Source organism: Desmodus rotundus, chromosome 5, assembly GCF_022682495.2.
Source record: "Desmodus rotundus isolate HL8 chromosome 5, HLdesRot8A.1, whole genome shotgun sequence".
Classification (NCBI taxonomy): domain Eukaryota; kingdom Metazoa; phylum Chordata; class Mammalia; order Chiroptera; family Phyllostomidae; genus Desmodus; species Desmodus rotundus.
In genome coordinates, this window is record NC_071391.1 from 152,960,178 (window position 1) to 152,985,182 (window position 25,005).

The following is a 25,005-nucleotide window of genomic DNA, read 5'->3' on the forward strand; positions in this document are numbered from 1 at the left end:
TGCTGTGCTTCCTGGAGCCCTGCCATGGGCCTGCTCCCCCCCGACACGCTCCTTGGGCATCTCCCCCAGCAGTGAGGTGTCAGTTGCTCTCTGCGTGTCTGGAGCTCCCCTCGTCTCTCCAGAGCTCCTGTCCCCCACAGCCAGCACCCCCTGGCTGCGTTGCTGCCGTGCATAGCAGGGGGTATTTCTTGTGCCCTGACCCCGTGCACACCTGTCTGACAGAGGTCACCTCCCTGCAACTTCACAACCACACCTGCAGCTCCCAGCCCCATGAATGATGCCCCTGGAGTGGTTCGACATGACAGCCCTGGATCCTTCTCCCCACATCACAGAGGGGTAAAGTGAGGCTCAGAAAAGAAAGTGATTGGCTCAACAGTAAAAGCTTGGCCTGTCTGTCTCTAAAGCTGGAACATTTACCCGGCAGCCAGGAGCAGATTTCCCCTGACATTTCCCCTAAATACATTGGCAACATTTCTCCCTCCTTCTCCCCGCTCACAAGTTCACCACAGCAAGGGTGCCTCTGCTCACCACTCCTCCCACCCTCACTCCCAGCGCCTGCACCCCGAGGCCACAAGAAATGGGTGGGCACTGCATCTGGGAGCGGCAGCCCCCAACTCAGGACAATTCACGCCCACAGCTCCTGACACTCAGGCCTTCATGCGCCAGAGTTCTTCAGTTCTAAAGCTCACCCTGCTCTATCCTCTAACATCTCGGAATTGAGGCCACATCTCCCCGGAGTGGAGCACTGTGGTTTAATGGCGAATGTCTGTGTAGCTCGTATAACCTCCCTGGATCTTCCTGTCCCAACAAGACACTGAGGCGGTGTCATCACCCTCATTCCACAGCTCAGCATGCCGAGGTTCAGAAAACGTGTTGCTCAAGGCCACACAACTAGAAAGGGGCACAACCGGGACTAGAACCCCGGTCTCCTGGCCACCCGGCCCAGGGCTGTTCCATCGATGGCTGCCACTTCCTTCCCCTCCCCACACTAGTTGGCACTGGCCCTGCTTAGGGATTGGGGCCTTGCCTTACTTTGGGGGGCCCCACCTCTCAACTGCCCCGGGGCCAGGGAGGACCAGTGTTTGCCACTGCTGCTCATCCGATCTCTGGGACTCAGGGGAAGTGGCCGGGGTGCAGACAAGCACTGCTAGGAGGGAGGGGCCCAGTATGGCCCGGCTGTCAGCTGCTGCCCACCAGGTGACAGCCAGGCCTGGGTCCTTCTCCCCTCCAGTACTTCGTCTTCGACTTCCACGTCTCTCCTGACGTCATGTTCGACAAGATCATCAAGATCTCGGTGAGTGGGGAGCAGCCCCTGGCAGGCAGGGCCGTTAGCTCATACGGCACCTTTGTGCAGACTTGGAAAGGGCTCCCCCTCTGGGCAAACCAGCCATAAAAAAGGCAGCCCTGCGCCCAGACACAGCTAGGCAAGCGGGACACAGGCTGGCTTTGCGCCTCTCTCGCCCCTGTAGCCAGTGACTTTGTGCAGTATACAACCCACTCACCTGTACCTGGCAGCCAGCAGAAGCAGGTGAGGGCAGGGGACGCTGACGCTGAGCCTCAGCGAGCCAGCCTTGCCCTGCCAAACACTCCCTGTTTCACGGAGAGGCTTCGGTCCCCAGAAAAGCTGAGGTGGTGCCACTATCTGTTGGCCCCACCCCACCCCATGGGAGCCTCAGCCCTGCCCGGCCTGACTGCTGGCTGGTGCTTCCGCCCGGAAGGTGATTCACTCCAAGAACCTGCTGCGCAGCGGCACCCTGGTGGGCTCCTTCAAAATGGACGTGGGGACCGTGTACTCCCAGCCTGGTGAGTAGCTGTGCCGCCCCGGGCTGCATCGGTGCACACGGCTCTCGAAGTGTGGTGCGTGCCTTGCTTCCCACCCAGTGGCCCCTGGCCCCGCCTGCTCACCTGGGGCTGTGAGCACAACAGCCATCAGGTGTGTGGAATGATGGGCCACCCGGTCTCACCCGAAGGCAGCGGCCACCTGCGCGGGTCTGCTGGCCTGCGGGGAAGCCCCAGAGCCCCAGGCTGACCCTCTGTGGGGGTCTGCGGCTTCACCCCTCTTACAGTTGAGGGGCCTGGGGCTCTGAGAAGTGCCTGGGCTTCCCCCACCACCCAGTCAGTCTGGGGTGGAATCAGGCTGTGTGACTCCAGAGCCCCCACTGAGCCCCACTGTCCCCAAAGCCCACACCTGGCCAGCTCGGGAATCATTGTCACACACCCTGGCCTCGGGCTCCACCCCCGTCTCTGAAGTGAGCTGCCGCTCAAGGTGCTGTAATGTCCCCATTCACCTTCTGACAGTGGCAATACAATGTCACCCAGACCGTCACGTTTGACCCTCGCCAAACAGCGAGGCAGGCATCAGCAGTCTTCCCACTTTACAGATGAGATAAATAAAGCTGAGAGAAGGTGAGTGGCTTAAAGGTGCCACTAAACTATTAGGTTGAACAAATTGGTGATTGTTTATGGTTCGACCTAACAGACACTTGGCTGGTGCGCGTTATAGCTGTGACTCAGACTGGGGAATCTGAGTCCAAAACCCAAGATCACACATGTAAAACTCACAAAATCTTAGAACACTCAAGCTGCAAGAGAACTTAAAAACATCTAGTCCAATCTCTCTGTGACGATGGAGAAGCTGAGGCAATGGAGGGGCTTGCTCAGAGCCTGGGAATAGAAGCTGGCACTTCCGGCTGCCGGGCCGGTGCTGTCCCCCTGCTCCGCGTGTGAGGTTGTCCTCAGGACCGTCAGCGCTGCAGGGAGAGGGAGGAGGGTCAGTCCGCAGCTCCGGGGCTTCCCAGGGAGTATGCACAGCTGCAGGGGAGATCCCTCGGAAAGACAGTGAGGAACTTCCAGGCTTCTAGGGGGAAGAGTCCTGTGAGGAAACCACGGCCACTCAGGGAACATGTACTGAGTGCCAGGCCCAGGCTGAGCATGCAGCCCTAGCAGGTCTGACTCGTAGAACCCCATGGAGGTGTCATCACTCCCATTTCACAGTAAGGAAACTGAGGCTCAGAAGATCCCTTCGCTGGCCCAGGGCTGCACTGTGATTGATAGTAGAAACACAATGTGAACCCAGGTCTGTTTGGGCCAAAACCTGGTTTCTCCACAAGGGTCACCCACCCACCCCCAAATTAGCTGCTCCTGCTGAGTCTGTCCCTGAGCCTGGTAGCCTCTATGGGAGCCGGAAGTCACATGGCCCCTGCAATTGGGGCACTGATGTCTTCATGCCAATGACCTCCAGTTTGGCCTGAACTGCTTGATGAGTCCTGGTTCCTGACCGACTCAGGACATTGTTAGACAGCATGTTGCCAGGGACAAAGGACTCCTGAGTGCTGCTGGGAGCCTTGGGTGAAGTCAGTATCTCGTGGAGCCAGAAGGGATTGCTGGGGAACCAGAGTCTGTTCTCACCCTGGCAGGACCACATTTGCAGCATCAGGTACAGCAGCAGGAAGCCGCTCACTCATTGCAGCTCTCTGCTGGCGACAAGGAAGGGCCGTACAGGACTCCACCACCCTCTTGCTAGCAACCACCCCAGCCCAAGCAGCCTTCCCTGGCAGGTGGCAGAGCCAGACCCGAGGCAGGGAAGTGATGTTTCAGGCCAGGACGTGCAGCCCAGGGCCTCAGGTCACCCTGCACTCCTGGCCCATTGACAGCGGCCATACAATGTCACGGATGACAGTGTTAGGACTGAGACGGCCTCGGCAGTCATCAGGCCAGTGTTCACCAGCATAGGACCCTCAGACAGCATCCCTGATTGGTCACCTAGTCTCTGCTTAGAGTTCCTCCAAAGGGGGCACTCACCACCCCCTGCTCCAGATCTCTCCATTCGTTTACATCAACCAGAATCTGTCACCCTATAATCTTCACCCATGTTCACAAGTTTGCTTTAGGGGGACAGAAAGAATAAATCCAGTCCCTCTTCAAATGGCCTTTAAATTTGAAGGCAAATTTCATGTCCCTCCTGAGTCTTAATCTTTTCTTGCCAAATCTCCCCAGTTCATCTGACCATGCACACATCTGTCCATCTACCTGTATGTCCACTCACCCACTCGCCCATCCACAGACTCACACACCCATCCATATGTCCATCCACCCATCTGTCCATACAGTAACCCACCCGTCTATCCATTTGTCCATCACTGTCTATCCATCCGTCTATTCACCTATCTTCACTCTTCCCCTGAGCATCTCCCCACCCAGCCACCTAGCTACCTATTCACACATCCATCCCACAGCTCTGACAAGATCCCGAAGCTCTGGGCAGCCCAGGACATGGTCCCTCCTCCTGAGCTGTGCCAGGTCAGCTGACAACCTCCAGCGACTCCTCACCATGCAGCTTCCCCCATCCCATCATGCTGGACTCTCTCTGGCATCCTCTCTCCAGGGACACAGCTGGGCTGGCCAATCCCCAGACAGGCTGATTTCTGCATACAGCCCCATCACACTTCACAGAGCCCACAGGGGACAGAGCCTCGTCAGGGTCTGAGCTAGGGTAGAAGGTGAAGCAAGGGGAGGGGAGGAGGAGAGTTGGGAGCCTCTGGAGATTTCAGTGTCCACACAAAACCAAGGCCAGGGCTTCCCTCTGCTTGCAAACAGCTTCAAAGCAAACCTTATGTGCAGACCCTTCCTAGCATGGCCTCTTCCCCCGTCATTGTCCTTTCCTCCACACTGGAGTAGCACTGCCCTGTCTTTCAGTTTGAAATTGGAAAGAGACAATGAATAGTTAATCACAGTGACAGTGTGATAGGAGGTGTGCATATGGAACACCAAGAACACCAAAAGGGCCAGGCCTAGCAATTCTGAGGAAGCCAGGGAAGGCTGCATGGAAGAGGAGACACTCAAGCAAAAGGAGTAGAAGTTTGAACGAGGGGGAGGACAGTAGGGGCAGAGAGACAGTAGCTCAAAGACCAGCAGCCACAAAGACATGAAGGTGTGGAATAGCAAGTGAATCACTCAGGGGGGTGAACAGCTTTGCCCAGCAGGGGCATAAGGATGGGGTGGGATGAGCCCTGTGAGCTGGGAGAGCTGTATCATGTCTGTGGTGTTTACCCCAAGCACAGGGGAGCCCTGCAGGGAGAGAGGGGGCCCTCTCTGAGGGCTGTCTGGCTGCTGTGCGCAGGTGAGTGTAGGGGTTGGGGTAGGTGGGCTGCCGGCAGAGAAATCAATTAGGAAGCAAAGTCACACCGCACACCTGGATATAAGACCTTGCCCCAGCTCAGGGACTTCTGACTCCCTGGCCCCTGGTCAGGCCCAGAGGCAGGCACAGCAGTGGCCCCTGGTCCAGGGGACCTGATGGCCTGACCTCTAGGGGCCAAGAAAGCGCCCTGCTTTGCAGCTCTGTGGCCTGCCTTGAGGGCACGGTGCCCCTGGGTACTGGGGGGGCGGGGGAGGGGGCGGCAGGTGCAGTCCCCACTCCTTACCACTGCAGAGCACCAGTTCCACCACAAGTGGGCCATCCTGTCCGACCCTGACGACATCTCCGCTGGGCTGAAGGGCTACGTGAAGTGTGATGTCGCAGTGGTGGGCAAGGGAGACAACATCAAGACGCCCCACAAGGCCAACGAGACAGAGGAGGATGACATTGAAGGGTGAGGCTCCCATCTTCCCCCAGCCGAGGCCTGACCCAGCCCTTCTTTCCCCAGAGGGAGCCCCTGGGGCGGACTGAGCCCAGAGATGGTACCTTCCACCCTCCTTACCCTTGTTCTCACCCACCCCAGACAGCCCAGCTCCTTCTGGAAGGACTCAGCCAGGGCTGGGGGCAGCCTGGGCTGGCCTCAGCATCCACAGACCCCTTCTCACCGGGTAGAAAGGACTGAGGCAGAGCAGGGGTTCGCAGAGATCGTCCCAGGCCCAGGAGTGTGTAGATGTTAGGGCAGGAGTTTGGGTGCCCGAGCCTGATGCCTTAGCTGTATGTGATGGCAGGAACTTGCTGCTCCCCGAGGGCGTGCCCCCTGAACGCCAGTGGGCCCGGTTCTACGTGAAGATCTACCGTGCAGAGGGGCTGCCCCGTATGAACACAAGCCTCATGGCCAACGTGAAGAAGGCTTTCATTGGGGAGAACAAGGACCTGGTTGACCCCTACGTGCAAGTCTTCTTTGCCGGCCAGAAGGTACTGGGGTAGCTGGTGCAGGGGCTGGGACTTGGGGTGACAGGTGTGGGGGCCTGGGGGCAGACAAGAGGCAGAATCAGAAGCAGGAGACTGGCCTGTCATCGCCTTGGTGCGTTCACCTGTAGAGGGAGGAGAGTGAGAGGGCCGAGAGGGGCTGGCAGGTGAGGCCACGCTGGGAAATGCCTCAGCGTGCACAGCCTTGGGGAATCCTCCAGCCTCTAGGTCCTAGAGACCAAGAGCTGAGGGCGGCATGGAATGGACAGAGAGTCGGAGAGGCTGGGATGGGGAAGAGTGCAGGAGATAAGTACACACACACAGCACATGCATACACATGTGCACACGCCACACCTGTGCACACGTACACGCAGACATGCATGCACACTTATGTACATGCAAGTATACACACACGTGCTCACACACGAACCCTAACACTCACTCCCTCCCACCAGGGCAAGACTTCAGTGCAGAAGAGCAGCTACGAGCCGCTGTGGAATGAGCAGGTTGTCTTTACGGACCTGTTCCCCCCACTCTGCAAACGCATGAAGGTGCAGATCCGGGACTCGGACAAGGTCAACGACGTGGCCATCGGCACCCACTTCATTGACCTGCGCAAGATTTCCAACGATGGAGACAAAGGTCAGCAGCAGGAGACGGAGTGGGGGGGTGGGGGTCCTGAAAAGAAGGAGTAAATGAGACCAGTCCTCACACAACCACCACCGTCTCACACCTCAGCCTGAAAGGCGCTGGGCGTGGTCAGGGCTTTGCCAGCAGCTCCCACCACAAGAGAGAGGTGGAAAGTCACGGCTCAGGTCTGCGCAGGGCTGGACCGGAACCCCAGCTCTGACAATGGGTAGCAGTGTGACCTTTGGACCTATGTTCCCATTGGTAAGATGAAAATGATAATTGCGTGTGTGTACATCCATGCATATTACATATATGTGTGTACTGCTGCCAGAGTACCTACCTATAGACATGCGGGAACGGACCCCTCCTGGGACCCAGGCAGAATGCTGGGTACCAGGGACACAGAGGGAAGAACTCGTTCCTGTCCTCGCTGCACTCACAGATTAGCGAGGTGGATGTGCTACCAAAGGCTCGAACCTAAGGCAGAAGGCACGAAAGACCCCACATCGTATGATTCCGTTTGTATAAGATGTGCGGAGTAGGTGACTCCATAGAGACAGAGAGTGCGTTAGTGGTCGCCGGGAAGGAGGGCGGGGCAATCAGGACCAACTGCTAACAGGTGCAGCGTTTCTTTTTGGGGGTGGGAATGGTCTGGAACTAGGGGCGGTTGCCCAACATAGTGAATATACTAAAACCACTAACCTGTACACTTCAAATGGTGAATTTTACGTTATCTGAAGCATATCTTGGTATTTTTAATGCTATAACTTTTTTAAAAATCAGGTAGAATAAAAACAAACAAACAAAAAAAAAACCCATTTCAGGCAGAATCGGATCCGTGCAACACACGAGACACAGCAAACCATCAATGATGGGAGAAGTTAGTTAGGACTAGGAATTAGGGGGTTTCCTGGAGGAAGCGTGCCGAGCAGGCCGACAGAGAGGGAGGACATTCAGGGAAGAGGAGAGGGGTCTGCATGGCAGGTGGGCCGCATGTGTATCTACACATCGTGGCAAAGGGCCCAAAAGCCATCCTGAGGCATGTGGGAGGAGCTGGCATCTGTTTTTCAAATAGCTTGTAGGCAGCGCCTGCTCCAGGCACAGGGAAGCAGGGAGCGTGCCCCATGCATGTGCCCCACACCCGCCCACACACAGCAGACACCAGGTCAGCCTCTTGTAAGCCACGGGCTGCTGCACCCCAGGCCTTCTCCTGCCTCAAATGTTTCACGGAGCAAGGCATGAGGTCTTCAGCTCAGCAATCAGGAGGTGTAGGCTGGGAACCCCCAGAAGAGGTCCCTCTAGCCCAAGTGGGCCCTGAGCTGTGACACAGGCCACTCCTCTCTCCCCACCGGCTCACAGGCTTCCTACCCACGCTGGGCCCGGCCTGGGTGAACATGTACGGCTCCACACGCAACTACACACTGCTGGACGAGCACCAGGACCTGAACGAGGGCCTGGGTGAGGGCGTGTCCTTCCGTGCCCGCCTCATGCTGGGCCTGGCTGTGGAGATCCTGGACACCTCCAACCCAGAGCTCACTAGCTCCACAGAGGTACAGGTGGAGCAGGCCACGCCTGTCTCGGAGGTGAGCTGTTCCCTGGGGCCCCCAGCTCAGCTCCCTTCCCACCAGGGCAGCCTGGGCCTTGGTTCTGCCTGCGCAAAAGGACTTGGGCCTCGGTCCTTCAGAGTCTGGGATGCCCAGGTCCCTAGCTGGGTGATCTGTCTCCGCCATCAGCCCAAAGGGCCTGTAAGGGGAGGCCTGGCCCCGGTCCCACATTCCCGCGAAGGTTTAGGGATGGCTTCAACCCCCTTCCCCACAGAGCTGCACAGGGAAAATAGAAGAATTCTTTCTATTTGGAGCCTTCCTAGAAGCCTCAATGATTGACCGGAAAAATGGAGACAAGCCAATTACCTTTGAGGTCACCATAGGTGAGTGCTGGGCTCACGGAGGGGCCCTCAGGCCCCCGGGCTTCTGGGAGGTCACTGCTAAGCCCTGCACCACAGACCTTGGGGGAGGGAAACTTTGACCACTTTCCTCTGCGTATCCTCAAGCGTACACGCTGCACAGTGCGTGCCCGTGGTGTACACATGCCCATGGGGGGGACCTGGGCCCCACCTACCACGTGAGGCTATGTTTGGGACACGGGGGAGAGAAAAGCCGTCTCTGCCAAAGGGAAAGAGGCCCTCGTGGGGCTGGAGAGGAGAGAGTGGGAATATGGGCCGTGTCCTGGGCTGGGCCTTGTGCTCAGGGGTCATCAGCTCTCTGTGAGATCTTTGCAGGTATGAGGGACATGGGGACTGTTCTCTGGTAGGGGTTCTGTCACATCTGAGCTGACCTGATTCCCAGCACTTCCCCTTCCCTGGCTTTCCCGCTGCCCTCCCACAAACCCCAGACAACACCTGGACTGGAGGGCCGAGTGAGGCCTGCTGGGGAAGGATTCTAGGCCTCACGTGTCCCCTCGTGCTTCCAGGAAACTATGGGAATGAGATTGATGGCCTGTCCCGACCCCAGCGGCCTCGAGCTCGAGCTCGGAAGGAGCCCGGGGATGAGGAGGAAGTGGATCTGATCCAGAACTCCAGTGACGATGAGACAGAGGAGGGTGGGGACCTGGCCTCAATCTCCTCCACCCCACCCATGAGGCCTCAGGTCACTGACAGGTGAGCTGGGGGCATTGAGGGCCGTGGGAGGCCCTGCCTGCTGCCTCCCACCTCCCTGGACCCCAGTCCTCAACCGCCCACCTCCTGCTGCCCCAGGAACTACTTCCATCTGCCCTACCTGGAGCAAAAGCCCTGCATCTACATCAAGAGCTGGTGGCCCGACCAGCGCCGCCGCCTCTACAATGCCAACATCATGGACCACATTGCAGACAAGCTGGTCAGCCCCCGGCCTCGGTGGGGGGGACGGGGACGGTGGGGAGGGGCGAGTCCTCTTCACCGCACAGGCCTGTTTGCCCAGAAGCTTGCTCTGAAGGGCTAGGGGATGGGGTGGGGGGACTGTTGGAGTGGCCCTGCAGGACCTCTGTACCTGTCCCTGCCCCCAGGGCCCCGAAGTGGGCCAAGGGACTGAGGGCTACCTGGAGTAGACTCTGGCACTCCTGGCCCAGCCAGTCCTAGGGCTCCCTGAAGGCAGCTGGGGTACCCCTCTGTCTCTGGCCTGCACCTCCCCCATCTAGCCCTGAGTTCTGCCCACCCTGCGAGTCCACCAGGACCACAGATTCAGAGCCCCAGAGTGGTTTTTTTCTTCAGGAACTGAAGGCCACTGGGCTTTGAAAAGAACCTGGGAACCTGGGGGTTTCCTGATGATGGTGGGACACTGGAGGGGGGCACTAGTGGGAGGTCCCAGGTCACCTCATTTCCCCTGAGTGTAGGGCCCCTACACTCAGTGGGGGAGGCATTTGGGGAGGATGGGGGAAGGGGCTGTGACTCAGCGTGCATGCTGCTCCTGGTTCTCAGGAAGAAGGCCTGAACGATGTGCAGGAGATGATCAAAACCGAGAAGTCCTACCCGGAGCGTCGCCTGCGGGGTGTCCTGGAGGAGCTTAGCAGTGGCTGCCAGTGAGGGGGAGGGGCAGTGGGGAGAGCTGGGGGTGGACAGGGAAAACAAGGAGGTGTCTGCAGGCCTTCCACTGGCGAGTGGGCTCTGCTAAGACCTGCTCCCCTCACCCCCCAGCCGGTTCCTCTCCCTCGCTGACAAGGACCAGGGTCACTTGTCCCGAACCAGGCTCGACCGGGAGCGCCTCAAATCGTGCATGCGGGAGCTGGTGAGGACACGCGGTCCTCAGTGCTGGACCACAGGGGAGGGAGGCGGGATCTGGAGGTGCAAAGGGGAAACTGAGGTGGGAGGATGTATGTCTGAGGTCACAGCCCACCCCGGGCCAGCCCCTTCCACCATACATCGTGGCCCTGCTTACCCTGCATGCCCTCGCAGGAGAGCATGGGGCAGCAGGCAAAGACCATGCGGGCTCAGGTGAAGCGACACACGGTACGGGACAAGCTGAGGCTGTGCCAGAACTTCCTGCAGAAGCTGCGCTTCCTGGCAGACGAGGTGTGCCCCTGCCGCGTGCACAGAGGGGCGCCCAGCCCCAAACCCCAGTGACCAGAAGAGGGAGGGGCCCGCACAGGAAGGGGTTGGGCTGAACCACCTAGGAGGCCTCTGTTGCTCTGACAGCTGTGGGGGAACAGGGCTGAACAAGCCCTTCATCCTGCTGTATGTTCTTCCCGCCCCATCAGTGGAGGGCAAAGGAAGACTGGCACCCAAGGTCTTTCCTCTGGTCCCTGAGGGAAAAACCCTGGTGGCCAGTGAGGCCCATGGGGCCCCCGCCAAGAAGCAGCCCCCTCAACCCCAGGCTCCCCTCCCACAGCCCCAGCACAGCATCCCCGACGTCTTCGTCTGGATGATGAGCAACAACAAACGCATTGCCTATGCCCGGGTGCCCTCCAAGGACCTGCTCTTCTCCATCGTGGAGGAGGAGCTGGGCAAGGACTGCGCCAAGGTCAAGACGCTCTTCCTCAAGGTGCCTCAAGGGGGCCCGACCGAGGGGGTGCTGCGGGATTGGGGGCTGGGGTCCTGGGTTTGCACCTGGCTCCTCCTAAGGGTCAGTCCCCCCGGGAGGGAGCCACCCCCAGCCCAGGTCTGGCAGGCCTGAGCTGGTGGAGTGGTGCCCAAGGGGAACAGGTGCTAAGAGAGGACAGAGCTGGCAGAGAATGGGAGGCGGGAAGGACAGCATGGTCCTGCTCTGCCCAACCCCTCCATGCTGACCCCATGCCCACCCCCAGCTGCCTGGGAAGCGGGGCCTCGGTTCCATGGGCTGGACGGTGCAGGCCAAGCTGGAGCTCTACCTCTGGCTGGGCCTCAGCAAACAGCGCAAGGACTTCCTGTGTGGCCTGCCCTGCGGCTTTGAGGAGGTCAAGGCGGCCCAGGGTCTGGGCCTGCACTCCTTCCCACCCATCAGCCTGGTCTACACCAGTGAGTAGGGACCCCTGGCTCCCAGCTCTCACCCTGGGAGGGTGCTGGGGTGGGGTAGGGGGCAGTGTCCCCAAGCCTCAGCCTGCCCTTCCCCACAGAGAAGCAGGTGTTCCAGCTCCGGGCCCACATGTACCAGGCACGCAGCCTCTTCGCTGCGGACAGCAGTGGCCTCTCGGACCCTTTTGCCCGTGTCTTCTTCATCAACCAGAGTCAGTGCACAGAGGTGAGGGTCCAGTGGGGAGGGAGCAGCTCTGGCTTTGAGAGTATTTGTGGACCTGTGAGCCTGTGGGACCTGGGGAAACAGAGGGAAGCCTTGCAGATAAGCTGCACACCCAGCACCCCCCACCCCCCCTCCGGTGAAGGCTTTGGTATGGGTCTGTTGAACGCAGGGAAGACACAGGCAAAAGGGGCAGGAGCAGACTTCACATTAGCCTTCATTTTAAGATTCCCAGAAGAGTTAGGGAACGTGACACTCCTGACCCCCGAATCCCCTGGAAGCCACAGTGGCTGCAGGTGGCTTCTGATTGGATATCTTTCCATCCACCACCACTTATTACCTGTCTCCCCTTCCTTGCCCCATACCACAGGTGCTGAACGAGACCCTGTGCCCCACCTGGGACCAAATGCTGGTGTTCGACAACCTGGAGCTATATGGAGAAGCTCATGAGTTGCGGGACGATCCCCCCATCATCGTCATTGAAATCTATGACCAGGACACCATGGTAGGGGTGGGCTCTGAGACCAGGGACCTACCTTTGTCACTGAACTCCATGTGCATTGCTAGCCCCCTGCCCAGACCCCCCAGTCAAGGTGCTTGAGGGAAATGTGGGAGCCTGGACTGCTAACCAGCCCCTCCTGCCCTGTCTCTGCAGCCTGACCCCTTCCCAGCATTGTGGGCCTCTGGGGTCTCAGGGGGAAGATGCGTCAGGGTATCCCCACCTCCCAGCACCAACAGAATGAGCTCAGGCCCCAAGTATCCAGGACATGTGTCAGCAAGTCCTACTGTCCCCAGCCTTTTCCCATCCCAGGGGGCCCTCAGCCCCCTGCCTGCACCTACCAGTCAGTAATGGCCTCCCAGCCCTCCATGAGCGCTCTGGAGTGGGGGAGTGAAAGACTGGGGGTCCCTCCAGAGCTGGGGTGCCACTTATGACAAGCCTCCTCAGCTACTGGGATCCTGGAGCGACCCTAGGCTAGAGGTAGGAGGACCTTACTTCTAGTCCTGAGTAATCTGTCCCTCACTGCCAGCATGGCCTTGAGCGAATCTGTGGTGAGACTTGGTTTGCCCATTGGTGGAATGGGGTGACCCCTCCTGCCCCCTCACCTCCTGGCGTTGTGGTAAGGACAGAGTAAGACCCCAGGCATGACTGCTCAGTAAACTCAAGCACCAAGCTGCCACCCTGGCTGTTCGTCCCACCAGGGCAAGTTCGACTTCATGGGCCGGACCTTTGCCAAGCCTGTGGTGAAGATGGCTGATGAGGCGTACTGCCCGCCCCGCTTCCCGCCCCAGCTTGAGTACTACCAGATCTACCGAGGCAACTCCACGGCCGGGGACCTTCTGGCCGCCTTTGAGCTCCTGCAGGTGTGGCCCCTCACCCCATCCTGCTGAAGGGCCAGTCTGCCTAGAGCTGGGAGCATGGTTCTTGGGGGCCTGGGGTGTTGGGTCGGGTCCTGCCTATCTCTCTAGATCACATGGCAACTAACTCCTGGGAAGGGAGAGCCCACTCTCCAGGCTCCGCAGGGTGTGACCCTGTGACCCCCCTTCCCCAGATCGGGCCCGCAGGGAAGGCCGACCTGCCGCCCATCGATGGCCCGGTGGATGTGGATCGAGGCCCCATCATGCCTGTGCCCATGGGCATTCGGCCTGTGCTCAGCAAATACCGAATCGAGGTGTGTAAGGGCTCTACCCGCCCCTCCCATCCCTCCCGCCCCTCCTGTCCCTGCGTAGGCCCTGCTGTGCGCTCTCTTCCTTGCCCCTCACTCTCTGACTCCATCAAAGGCCATAAGCACAAATTACACTGTTGACATCAGATTCCAGGGGCGTTTAGCAACCTCAGACCACCTCATTTTTCAGACAAGGAGACTGAGGGACAAGGAGGGGAAGTGACTTGTCCAAAGTCACATCTGGAGGCAGCAGCAGACTCGGCCTCACCAGTCCCGTCTGCCCAGTCTGCACTGAGTGGCCCTGCCACGTGCTGGGACCAGTCCCAGCCCTGCTGCCTGCCCCCAACACCCACCCCTGTCAGCTCCCCTGGCCCTGGCCCTCCTGACTCACTGCCCACTCCACTGCCCAATTCCTTCTCAGATGGCCCAGCCCACCCACAGCTGGCTCCCTTGACTGAGGGGACTTTCCTTTCCCCCTTCCCCCTCCCAGGTGCTGTTCTGGGGCCTGCGGGACCTGAAACGGGTGAACCTGGCCCAGGTGGACAGGCCGCGGGTGGACATCGAGTGTGCAGGGAAGGGGGTACAGTCATCCATGATCCACAACTACAAGAAGAACCCCAACTTCAGCACCCTCGTGAAGTGGTTTGAAGTGGTGGGTGCCGGCTTGGCACAGCCTGGCAGAGCTGGGGGTAGCTGGTGTGGCTGGACAGGCCAGGTGCCTCCGCCCCCTTCTCTGAGCTCAGGCTCTGTTGCCAACACCCAGGACCTCCCAGAGAATGAGCTACTGCACCCACCCTTGAACATCCGTGTGGTGGACTGCCGGGCCTTTGGCCGCTACACCCTGGTGGGCTCCCACGCTGTTAACTCCCTGCGGCGCTTCATCTACCGGCCCCCAGACCACTCAAGCACCAACTGGAACACCACTGGTAGGCCGCACCCCAGGGCCCAGGCCTGTGTCCACCCGGTCCATGGGAGGGGCTCCAGCTCACAGCCCAGTCAGGCAGCCACCTGTCTGCCGCTCCAGGGCATCCACAGTGGGTATGGGGAAGGCCAGAGGGCAGGTCTTATCCCAGAAGCCAAGCCTGTGCAGGGCTGTCCCTCACTTAGGGCCAGAAAGAGCCAGAGCCAGAGATGCCCTTAGAGGGCCTGAGGGCAGACAGCTGGTGCTTGGAGAAGACCCGGCCTCCCTCCCGGCCCAGCCTCTCCGCTGTTTCCCTCGGCTCCCCCTTCTCCTAACACCCACGATTATTCCCTCAGCCGCGCCATCCTTCCCCTCCCCTCAGAAGCTGGAGAATCAGCTTAGGCCTCTCTCTGGTCCTTCTGGTCACCCCTGACTTTCACTGTCACTCCTGCTCTTCCCTGTCTGTCTGCCTGTCTGTCCATCTCTCTGTCCAGTAAGACTCCTCCGGGGCTGCCGTTTGCTGTGCAATGGGGGCCCCTCCTCTCACCCCACAGGGGAGGTTGTGGTGAGCATGGAGCCAGAGGTGCCGGTCAAGAAGCTAGAGACCATGGTGAAGCTGGACGCGGTAAGGCGTGCGGGGCCAGCTCTGCACCGGCTGGGAGCATGCAGCTGCGTGTGACACTCCCCCTGAGCCAGGCCGCCTCCTTCAGCACGTCCAGGGCTGACCCTGACTGTATGTGCAAACAGCTCCATCCTAGACCGTGTGTGAGTGTGTGCGCACACTTGCACGAGAGTACTATGTGTGTGGACAAGAGACAGAAAGAGCCAGAACCATTTGAAATAATAGCCAGCTCCTCCTGGGAAGCTCCCTAGTTCCAGACCATCAGCAAACAAGACAGAGGACAGGACCTTAGCTTCCCCATCATCCCACAGGCCCTGGGTTCTGGCGGGGTGTTCTCACCAGGGTCCTCTTTGGCTGTTCAATTGTGTGTGTGTGTGTACCCACTTAATTCTTAAGGTGCTTGACCTGGTCAGAGAGGAAAAGTGGAGTTGAAGTTGACTCCGCCTAGCCAACCTCACTGACCCCCTGTGTGCAGCCAGCCCCCCTCCCAATGCTGACCCTCCCCCTGAAATCATCTGGGGCATCCACAGCTGCCTCAGGGTTGAGAACCACCACCCTGTAAGGTTTGAGGGAACATCTGCAAAGCAGACCTTTTGCAGGCTCACCGGCAGCGTGCTGTTGTTAGTGCAGAGTTGACCTGGGTGCGCAGGGACTCACAGCACACAGCGTGTCCCCCCACGCTCCCTGGCTGGGCTGCTGCCTCCACTCCAGGCTCCGGGGGGCTAATTCTGTCCCCATCTCTTTGGTTCCCCTTTGCAGACTTCTGATGCTGTCATCAAGGTGGATGTGGTGAGTGTGGGAACCGTCTGGGGGTTCTGGGGAAAGAGGATCCTACACTGGCATGGGTGTCAGGCCAAAGGGTGCAGCAACAGGCAGAGAGCCTCCCCAGCCCCCCCAATGCTCACACCTGCATACCTCCCAAAGAGGCAGACCGAGATTGCTGCTTGGGCAGCGGGGCCCCTGCGTGCCAACCCTGCTTTGGCCGGGGGCTCATGTGGGCAGGTCGTGACCTCCCCAGCCATGGCATCCTCCTCCACAGGACAAAGCCCTGCCCTCTGACAGTGGAAGCCCCACAGAGCCAATGGGGCCCAGGGCTTCCCGGGAGCAGATGGTCAGAATGGATGGGGGACCCCCTGGCTGGCCAGAGCCTTGGGAATAGCCAGGGTGCAGGGATGTCTGCAGGACTCTTGACCTGGCCAACCCTCCAGGCTGACGAGGAGAAGGAGAAGAAGAAAAAGAAGAAGAAGGGCAGCTCGGAAGAGCCAGAGGAAGATGAGCCCGATGAGAGCATGCTGGATTGGTGGTCCAAGTACTTTGCCTCCATCGATACCATGAAGGAGGTGAGGCCTCAGGCCCGGGCTAGGGGGCTGAGGAGAAACTAGGCTGGGGAGGTGACCACATCCCACATCAGGCCCTCCTGTCCAACTTCTTTCCTGCTCCCCACCTGAGCTGGCTCCTCCACCCCGCTAACACAAGCTTAGAACAGCCTTGTCTCGTAGCCTTGACGTTCTAGTCCAGGATACCTTTTCCAGCAGGGTGATCCGGTCTCCGTCTCTGGCTTGCTCTCCTCTGGTCCTCACTAATTCATTTCACAAACATCTCTTGAATATACATGAGTCAGACACCATCCTTGGTGCTGTGGGAGCCAAGAGATAAGACACCGTACCTGCCCTGAGGAGACCTCTGTTTGCTGGGCAAAATGGGGGTGTAAACAGATACAGTTCAGTGTGATGGCAAAAGCCAATCAGTGCCTGCCTGGGACAGAGGAGGTTTGCAGAGGAGGTGATGTTTGAGAAAGAGGAGAAACATGCTCGGAGGCCAAAAGGAAACGATGACTTTGCAGTAGGACTTGCCCCTCTTTGCGCTGTTTTATCTGACCCACCTGGGTCACTGCAGCCACGACATGTCCCTCCCCTGTTGTGCCCACATGGGTTCCATCTGCTGAGCCAGACCGCAAGTTCCGGAAGTACATTTCTCCTCTTCCTCATCGGTCTCTTCTCCACACTGCTTTCCTAGCTCAGGGCACTCCCTGCCTGACTGGCTGACCAGGAGCGATGTGTGCCTCAGTTTCCTCAACTGAGCTGACCCAGCCATACGCTCTCCCCAGGCCCTTTCTGTGGCCCAGGCTGGGTGTGATGTCTACTATTCACATTAGAGCACAGGCTAAGCTTCCACAGCAAGTTAGATCGGTGTGAACAAGGGAAAAGCTGTTATGGGGACTTGGCGGTGTCAAGGACCAACACACTGCCACCTTGCTGCCATTCGCTGGGTGGTAAGCGATGGCACAGGAGGGGGTAAAGAGAAGAGGGTCACACTCCTTTCCTTGACCGGCCCAACCCAGAAGTTGCACATATTAGCCAGAATCTAGTCCCACGGCCACATGTAGCTGCAAGGGAGGCTGGGAAGTGTAATCTTCAAGAACAGGAGAGCAGACCCAAACACAATGGGTTTGTCACCTAGTAGGAAAGCCTTTCTGTTGATAGCACATTTAAGCCTGGTCTGAGAACACAGTAGGGGGTCCACAGACCCCTGCCCGGGAAGCCCATCTTCCTTCCTCCTCTCACCTCATTTTTTTGGCAGCAACTTCGACAGCAAGATACCTCAGGAATGGACTTGGAGGAGAAGGAGGAGATGGACAACCCTGAGGGTGAGCCCTAGAACCCTGGACCTCTGCCCTTCCCTCCCCTGCCCCCAGGTTGCCAACTCCCTGACCTGCTGTGCCAGCTGCTTCTCTTTCTCGCTCCCATGCACCCACACAGCTGCAGCAGCCAAGGGCAGATACCCCCAGGTGTCCCTGGGCACTAGCGGGCAGGCTTAGACCGGTGGACAGGCATTTAGAGCCACAGAAGAGCTGGAAGCACCCTCGGAGCTCACCTACCCAGCACTTCCCAGGCCTTTTCTGTGGCACGTTGTTAATGGGTATCCTGTAGGGAAAAGAGGGTTCTGTAGTTCAAGGCAAAAAATAGGCCTTTTGGTGCAGGAACTCGTGGTGTCTTTAATGTACAAATGTTATTTTAAACCTTTAAAAGGAAGCTATTTATAAATGCTATTTATAAAGCATTTCCCCAACGTAGTCAACTGTGACACCTCTTTTTCTAAGGCTTTACAAGAACACCTCCCCCTCAGACAAGCGGGCTGAGGCCCGGGAAGAAAGTGAGCAGCTCCCCTGGCCTGCTTTGTCAAAGGGCAGGGTAGCAGTCTGCGCACACTGCCGCGTGACCTCGCTGGGCCCCTGCGCCGTGTCAGGCAGGCATGCCCGGGAGCGCTGTCTGCATTTTACAGATGAGTGCACAGGGACCGGCCATGTGACATTAGCCAAGTGCATACACTGGCAGCAGAGCTGGGTCTCCAGCCATCCTGCTCCCCCGTGTCTGCCCCAAACGGACGAGGCCTCCTTTTCTGTTCCTGTCCAGGCGTGAGGGTGCTGGTGAAGGGCAAAGAGAAGGCGAAGGCTGCAAAGGATGAAAAGAAGAAAAGAACCCAGAGCCCCGGCCCCAGCCAGGGGTCTGAAGCCCCTGAGAAGAAGAAATCTAAGATCGATGAGCTCAAGGTAAGGGTCTGGGACACACCCTGCCGGGGGGGGGGGGCGGGGGGGTCACACCTGGGGACAGGAGGTGACAAATGGGACAAGAGGGAGGCCAGTGGACAGGCCGTGTCCCCCTAACGGCTTGGCCTGGCTCAGGTGTACCCCAGGGAGCTCGAGTCCGATTTCGACAACTTCGAGGACTGGCTGCACACCTTCAACCTGCTTCGGGGCAAGACGGGGGATGACGAGGATGGCTCCAGCGAAGAGGAGCGCATCGTGGGCCGGTTCAAGGTCAGGCAAGGAGCGGGGCTTAGCCCCTAAGCCCCAGGCCCTGAATCTGAGCCCCCGGGGCACCGCTACACCCCCCATCCCCACGCCAGCCAGAGCCCAGGGCTGACAGTCACATGAAACTATCAGCTGTACTGGTTGGCAAAATATGAAAATACTTCCATGCTCATCGATAAGGAGCATCTGCCCTGGGGGCCTCCCCAAGTTGTCTCCCTTCCCCTTTACCACTGCCCCAGCCAATCCTTCCAGAACCCCCAGGCCTCCCCATGATCCAGCCACCAGAGAGTTCAGGCCCTGCCACAGCAAGGTGCGACTGTGGGCTGTTTTGATGCCACCCCTACCTGTGCTCACTGAAGCCTGTGCCCTGATGCATCTTGCCTTGCCCAGGGCTCCCTCTGCATGTACAAAGTGCCGCTCCCAGAGGACGTGTCCCGGGAAGCTGGCTACGACCCCAGCTACGGCATGTTCCAGGGCATCCCCAGCAACGAGCCCATCAACGTGCTGGTCCGAGTCTACGTGGTCCGGGTGAGACCCCCTCGCCCCGCCTCCCCCATGGCCCAGTCCCCCTGCCCACAGGGGCTGCAGCAGCTGCGAACCAGCAGCGCCTGATGGGGAGGCACGTGAGGGTCATGGAGTCTAGTCCCCACCCTCTAGAGAGGAGGAAGCCGAGGCCCAGATAGGGGCACACAGCAAATCTCCTGCATCTGGTCCCATGCTCCTATCCTTCACCCTCAGGGGACAGTCAGCGAGCAGAGCAGGGGCACTGGGAGATGAGGAGGGCGTGGGGAGCCTGCTCAGGAGCACCCCTCCCCCACCTCAGGCCACAGACCTGCACCCCGCAGACATCAACGGCAAAGCTGACCCCTACATTGCCATCCGGCTGGGCAAGACTGACATCCGAGACAAGGAGAACTACATCTCCAAGCAGCTCAACCCTGTCTTTGGGAAGTAAGGCCTCCGGGTGGCCTCCCAGCCACCCCCACCCCAACTTCTCCAGCCCAGACCCAATCTCCTCTCAACCCACCTCACCTTCAACCCTTTCTCTACCTCTACCCGGCCAGGTCCTTTGACATCGAGGCGTCCTTCCCCATGGAATCCATGCTGACAGTCTCCGTGTACGACTGGGACCTGGTGGGCACTGATGACCTCATCGGGGAAACCAAGATTGACCTGGAGAACCGCTTCTACAGCAAGCACCGTGCCACCTGTGGCATCGCCCAGACCTACTCCATGTACGTGGGGCAGGGCGGGGCAGGGCGGGGCAGGGCGGGGCCCACCCACTGGGCCTTGACTCTAAAAATTTAAAGATTCAGAGCAGGAGGTTTGGGAAGGTAGACATTTCACAGGGTCTGCTCCAGGCCAGGCCTGCACCTCTGCAGGCTCTGGGCACAGCCTTCGGAGGCCAGGACAAAGACAGAGCCACCAGGAGGTTCCAGAACAGAGGAGGCAGGGCGAAAAGAGGGCTGGGAGGAGAGGCGGCACTGTGCCCAAGGAAGAGTCCACTGGGGACCTGGCCGGTCTCTGCCACTGACAGGCTACGTGACCCTGGTTGCATCCCTAACCTCTCTGGTCATCAGTTTCGTCATGGGAGTCTTTGAGGTTTGAGAGGAGTGGGCACCCTAGGGGCAACCGGATACTCATCCTGGGGACACTGGGCTCCTGGGGACACTGGGCACCTGCGGCCAGAGCTCAGGGCAGAAGGGATCAGCCTCCCACAGCCCTAGTGCGTCAGCAGAGCCTAGAGCCTGGGACAGGGCCCACGGGCTGACATTGGGCAACGGACAACTTAAGGGAACTGGCTTGTAACCAGCTGCCACCTGGGAATGGCCCAGCCCCTCCCCGAGCCCCACCATGTCTCTGTGCCCCCCTCCCACAGACATGGCTACAATATCTGGCGGGACCCCATGAAGCCCAGCCAGATCCTGACCCGCCTCTGCAAGGAGGGCAAAGTGGATGGCCCCCACTTCGGGCCCCCTGGGAGAGTGAAGGTGTTCAATCGAGTCTTCACGGGGCCCTCTGAGATGGAGGACGAGAATGGTAACGGGGTGCTGGGTGCAGTCACAGGGGTGCCAGAGGCCAAGGAGGGGCCTGCGCTTCCCTCTGATGGGACCTCAGGGCCTAGTCTGGGGTGTCCTCAGTCTGGGCCTAGTGACCCCCTACACATTAGCCCAGAGCTCCCCCGTCCCCCCGGCTGTGCCTGCCCAGCCTCTGCCCAGCTTCCCCATACTACAAAGTGCTCGCCTGCTTGCTACCTCCTTTCTCCTCTCAGCACCCCTCTGGGCTAGGGAGGATCTCCCCAATGCATAGCTGAGGAAACAGACCCAAAGAGTCTAGCTATGTGTCCAAGGTCACGTGGCTCCAAGCCCTGTGCTCTCTGCACTGCTCTACCCACGCGGCCCTTCCCAGAGAATCAGGAGGACCTGTGCAGAGACCTCGTGCTGACCACCTTCACGGTGCTGGGGCAGGAGGTGGATTCTCGCTCCCCCTCCCCCAACCTCAGGCCCCCTAAGGATTTGCTGGTCAAGTTCCCCAGGAAGAGGAAACCCAAGGACACGAGGCCCTCTGGGCCCTGTGGGACAGCTGAGAACTTGGGCAAGCCTTCTCCCCCTGTGCCTCAGTCTTCCCAGCAGTAAAATGGAGATGGGTGGGCCAGTGGTGGTCTTGTGCTGCGGAGCACAGGCAAGCAGCTGCCACGCTGGCACCCACAGGTCAGAAGAGGCCCACAGATGAGCACGTGGCACTGTGCGCCCTGCGGCACTGGGAGGACATCCCCCGAGTGGGCTGCCGCCTGGTGCCGGAACATGTGGAGACTCGGCCGCTGCTCAACCCTGACAAGCCGGGAATTGAGCAGGTGACTTCCCTGAGGTTCTTTGGTGTTTGGGATCAGGGAGTCCCAGCCTGGATCTGTAAAACAGGTCCTCATGCTATCCCTGCCTTCCCAAAGCCCGGTGCACCTCCCCAGCGTGGCCCTTCACCATAACTCCAGTGGCACCTGTCTTTGCCTTGAGTGAGAACCCCATCAGCTCAGGTGGAGACCTGGGCTGTTTCCCTCAGAAGCTGTGATTGGCTATTGATGATGTCATAGGAATGCCTGGCATCCAAGGATGAAAATTGATGAAATGAGTCTTGTCAGAACAGAGGTTGGGAGGGAGAGGAGAGCAATGGAGGAGCTGTGAGGAGACCTGCCACGTCCCCTCTTCCTCAGGGCCGCCTGGAGCTGTGGGTGGACATGTTCCCCATGGACATGCCGGCCCCCGGGACGCCTCTGGACATCTCCCCTCGGAAGCCCAAGAAGTGAGCTGCTGGGGCCCAGCACCACCCCTCCCCCCCCCATTCCCCACGCAGCCCCAGTCACCTTGGTCATCAGCTTTCCCCACGTGGCCTTGTGATGGCAGCAAACCAGCCCATCAAGAGAGTTGTGGGGTCTGCCCTTGGCGGGCCGCCTTTGCGGAAGCAGGGGCCACAACCCCTCTGGGAGGTCAGTGAGAGCCATGAGCCCGCGCGCCAGCACCCTCTGTCGGACTTCCACCAAAACACGGGCTCCTGCTCTCCATACGCACCCGCACGCAGGGCAGACTCCTGGGACCCGGCTCCACCCTCTGACAGCCCCTCCCCAGGCTGCCTTGCGCTCTGCCGGACTTACCTAAGGCCCACGAGACGTACAGGAGGGGGCGCCCAGAAGGAGCAGGAGGTGGGCGGTGTGGAAAGAGCACTGAACTGGGAGCCGAGCCACCTGCCTCTCCTAGATGACCCTGGTCAAGTCACCTTGCCTCCCTGCTCCTCATCCTATCTGTAAACTGGCAAGGTCAAGTCACTGCCAACGGTGACGCCCTGGAATCAGGGCCCCCTTCATGGGTGGATGGATTCGCACAGGGGCCCACACTCTGGGGCACCCCACCCTTATTCCAACCTGATAGTCTTGGGATTTTAATGCTTTTTGAACAAGGAGCCTCCGTAGTTCCATTTTGCACTGGGCGGACAAGTTATGCAGACAATTCTGCCTAAAATAGCCTCCCCCTGGAACAAGGCCACGAATGCGCTGTTCCAGGGTCTACCACTAGGGGACACCCCAACCCATGGGTCACGGAGACTTGCAGTCATAGCCTAACTCCTAAAGGTTGAAATGTTACTACCTCGTTTCACTCTAAAGGGAAAATCCTCTTTGGGAACAAGGACATAAAGGAAACTAGATTCCGTGGGTGTCCCCTGCTGGCTGCTGGGCTTAAACGTAATTTCTGCTAGAACTGGACTGGAGCTCTGGCCTCTGGAGACAGGGACCTTGCTCCTGAGGCTCTGAGCCCTGCCCAGCCCTACCCTAGCCAGCCTCCCTGGCCAGCAGTGTGCTCTGGGTCCTAGCATCCCAGCCAGTCTGGCTTCCCCCCAGGACCACAGCCGTTCTCCTCCCAAGTTCCAACTGGCTGATGCAGGAACCCAATAGCTCTCCTCCCCCTCTACTCTCTCAGCTCCAACCTGCCCAGGCCCCAGGCTCACCCCAAGTCCCCAGGACTTCCCTCCGCCATCTCACCTCCAGCCCCCTGCCCATCCTGGCCCCAAGGCCCTGCGTCACCCACATCCCCCACCCCGACCACTAACCAGCCTCTCCCCCTGCCCAGGTATGAGTTACGGGTCATCGTGTGGAACACGGACGAGGTGGTCCTGGAGGACGACGACTTCTTCACCGGGGAGAAGTCCAGTGACATTTTTGTGCGGGGGTGGGTGAGAGGTCCCTGGCTGGGCAGGGGCTGGGCAGAGTGAGCCCACCTTCCTGGTGGGCAGGAGAGGAGGGCGAGGTCAGAGGGAGCTGTGGGGTGGGGAGAGGCCCCGCTGGCGTGGCTGCAGGTCTGTCGTGGGCGGCTCTCTGCAGGTGGCTGAAGGGCCAGCAGGAGGACAAGCAGGACACGGACGTTCACTACCACTCCCTGACTGGGGAGGGCAACTTCAACTGGCGCTATATCTTCCCCTTTGACTACCTGGCCGCCGAGGAAAAGATTGTCATCTCAAAAAAGGAATCCATGTTCTCCTGGGACGAGACCGAGTACAAGATCCCAGCGCGGCTCACCCTGCAGATCTGGGACGCGGACCACTTCTCCGCTGACGACTTCCTGGGTGCAGGGCTGGGCTGGGCTGGGGGACTGGGCAACCCGCAACGGAGGGGATGGGGACGGGGGAGGTGGGGACAGGGAGAGCCCACTCTGGGTGTAGGGCGGGGTCATTCCAACCAGACTGTCAGTGCTGACTCTGAGGTCTCCACAGGGGCCATCGAGCTGGACCTGAACCGGTTCCCGCGGGGTGCGAAGACAGCCAAGCAGTGCACCATGGAGATGGCCACGGGGGAGATGGACGTGCCCCTGGTTTCCATCTTCAAGCAGAAGCGTGTCAAAGGCTGGTGGCCTCTCCTGGCCCGCAACGAGAATGATGAGTTTGAGCTCACGGTGGGCAGCCCACTGCTCGGGCGGTGGCCAGGGCTGAGCCAGGGCTAGGGGCCTGGCACCTGGCCTAGACATTGGGACCGTCCTCTTCCTCTCTGCAGGGCAAGGTGGAGGCCGAGCTGCATCTACTGACGGCCGAGGAGGCGGAGAAGAATCCAGTGGGCCTTGCCCGCAATGAACCCGACCCCCTAGAGAAACCCAAGTGAGTGCCCTGCTGGCCTGGAGCCCCTGCCACACTGGCCCCTGGGGTCACTGGAACAGGAAAGAGGGGCCAGAACCGTCTGGTCTTGTTGCCTCCACTCTGCAGGCACCCCCGCCCTCTTATCCCTTCCTGAGAACTACCCACTCAGCCCAGAGCGCCCCCTCCTGGCCAAGCCCCCTTGCCACTCCCTGAGCCTTCACCCTCTGCGTCTGTTCTCCGTGCTCCCCCTGCTCCTCTTGCTGCTCCAGCCGGCCAGACACGAGCTTCATCTGGTTCTTGAACCCTCTCAAGTCTGCCCGCTACTTCCTGTGGCACACGTATCGCTGGCTGCTCCTCAAACTGCTGCTGCTCCTGCTGCTGCTCCTCCTCCTCGCTCTTTTCCTCTACTCTGTGCCTGGCTACCTAGTCAAGAAGATCCTGGGGGCCTGAGCCCGGCATCCTCCTGGGTCTGGTACTCCTC

The 25,005-nt window shown here is 59.5% G+C and overlaps 1 protein-coding gene across 4 annotated transcripts in view; it reads left to right on the forward strand.

The window, feature by feature from the left end:
- Window positions 1–25,005, forward strand: part of OTOF (otoferlin) — an 82,016-nt gene that overhangs the window by 55,507 nt on the left and 1,504 nt on the right. Inside the window, exons 10-46 of one of the 4 annotated variants that reach the window (XM_024553009.2) lie at window positions 1,232–1,294; window positions 1,719–1,803; window positions 5,429–5,588; window positions 5,923–6,109; window positions 6,559–6,745; window positions 8,093–8,316; window positions 8,552–8,660; window positions 9,203–9,389; window positions 9,486–9,606; window positions 10,185–10,285; window positions 10,401–10,491; window positions 10,659–10,775; window positions 11,092–11,244; window positions 11,507–11,696; window positions 11,795–11,919; window positions 12,284–12,418; window positions 13,114–13,275; window positions 13,464–13,583; window positions 14,068–14,229; window positions 14,341–14,503; window positions 14,973–15,103; window positions 15,860–15,889; window positions 16,309–16,440; window positions 17,681–17,747; window positions 18,514–18,650; window positions 18,783–18,917; window positions 19,302–19,439; window positions 19,735–19,862; window positions 19,976–20,146; window positions 20,791–20,951; window positions 21,623–21,765; window positions 22,120–22,208; window positions 23,528–23,626; window positions 23,779–24,020; window positions 24,168–24,346; window positions 24,445–24,545; window positions 24,794–24,974. In XM_024553009.2, coding sequence (XP_024408777.2) covers window positions 1,232–1,294; window positions 1,719–1,803; window positions 5,429–5,588; window positions 5,923–6,109; window positions 6,559–6,745; window positions 8,093–8,316; window positions 8,552–8,660; window positions 9,203–9,389; window positions 9,486–9,606; window positions 10,185–10,285; window positions 10,401–10,491; window positions 10,659–10,775; window positions 11,092–11,244; window positions 11,507–11,696; window positions 11,795–11,919; window positions 12,284–12,418; window positions 13,114–13,275; window positions 13,464–13,583; window positions 14,068–14,229; window positions 14,341–14,503; window positions 14,973–15,103; window positions 15,860–15,889; window positions 16,309–16,440; window positions 17,681–17,747; window positions 18,514–18,650; window positions 18,783–18,917; window positions 19,302–19,439; window positions 19,735–19,862; window positions 19,976–20,146; window positions 20,791–20,951; window positions 21,623–21,765; window positions 22,120–22,208; window positions 23,528–23,626; window positions 23,779–24,020; window positions 24,168–24,346; window positions 24,445–24,545; window positions 24,794–24,974 — 5,106 coding nt within the window. Of the gene's footprint in view, window positions 1–1,231; window positions 1,295–1,718; window positions 1,804–5,428; window positions 5,589–5,922; window positions 6,110–6,558; window positions 6,746–8,092; window positions 8,317–8,551; window positions 8,661–9,202; window positions 9,390–9,485; window positions 9,607–10,184; window positions 10,286–10,400; window positions 10,492–10,658; window positions 10,776–11,091; window positions 11,245–11,506; window positions 11,697–11,794; window positions 11,920–12,283; window positions 12,419–13,113; window positions 13,276–13,463; window positions 13,584–14,067; window positions 14,230–14,340; window positions 14,504–14,972; window positions 15,104–15,859; window positions 15,890–16,308; window positions 16,441–17,680; window positions 17,748–18,513; window positions 18,651–18,782; window positions 18,918–19,301; window positions 19,440–19,734; window positions 19,863–19,975; window positions 20,147–20,790; window positions 20,952–21,622; window positions 21,766–22,119; window positions 22,209–23,527; window positions 23,627–23,778; window positions 24,021–24,167; window positions 24,347–24,444; window positions 24,546–24,793; window positions 24,975–25,005 lie in introns of those variants that run through there. The other 3 variants (XM_024553012.2, XM_024553011.3, XM_024553010.3) reach the window with 3 other exon arrangements.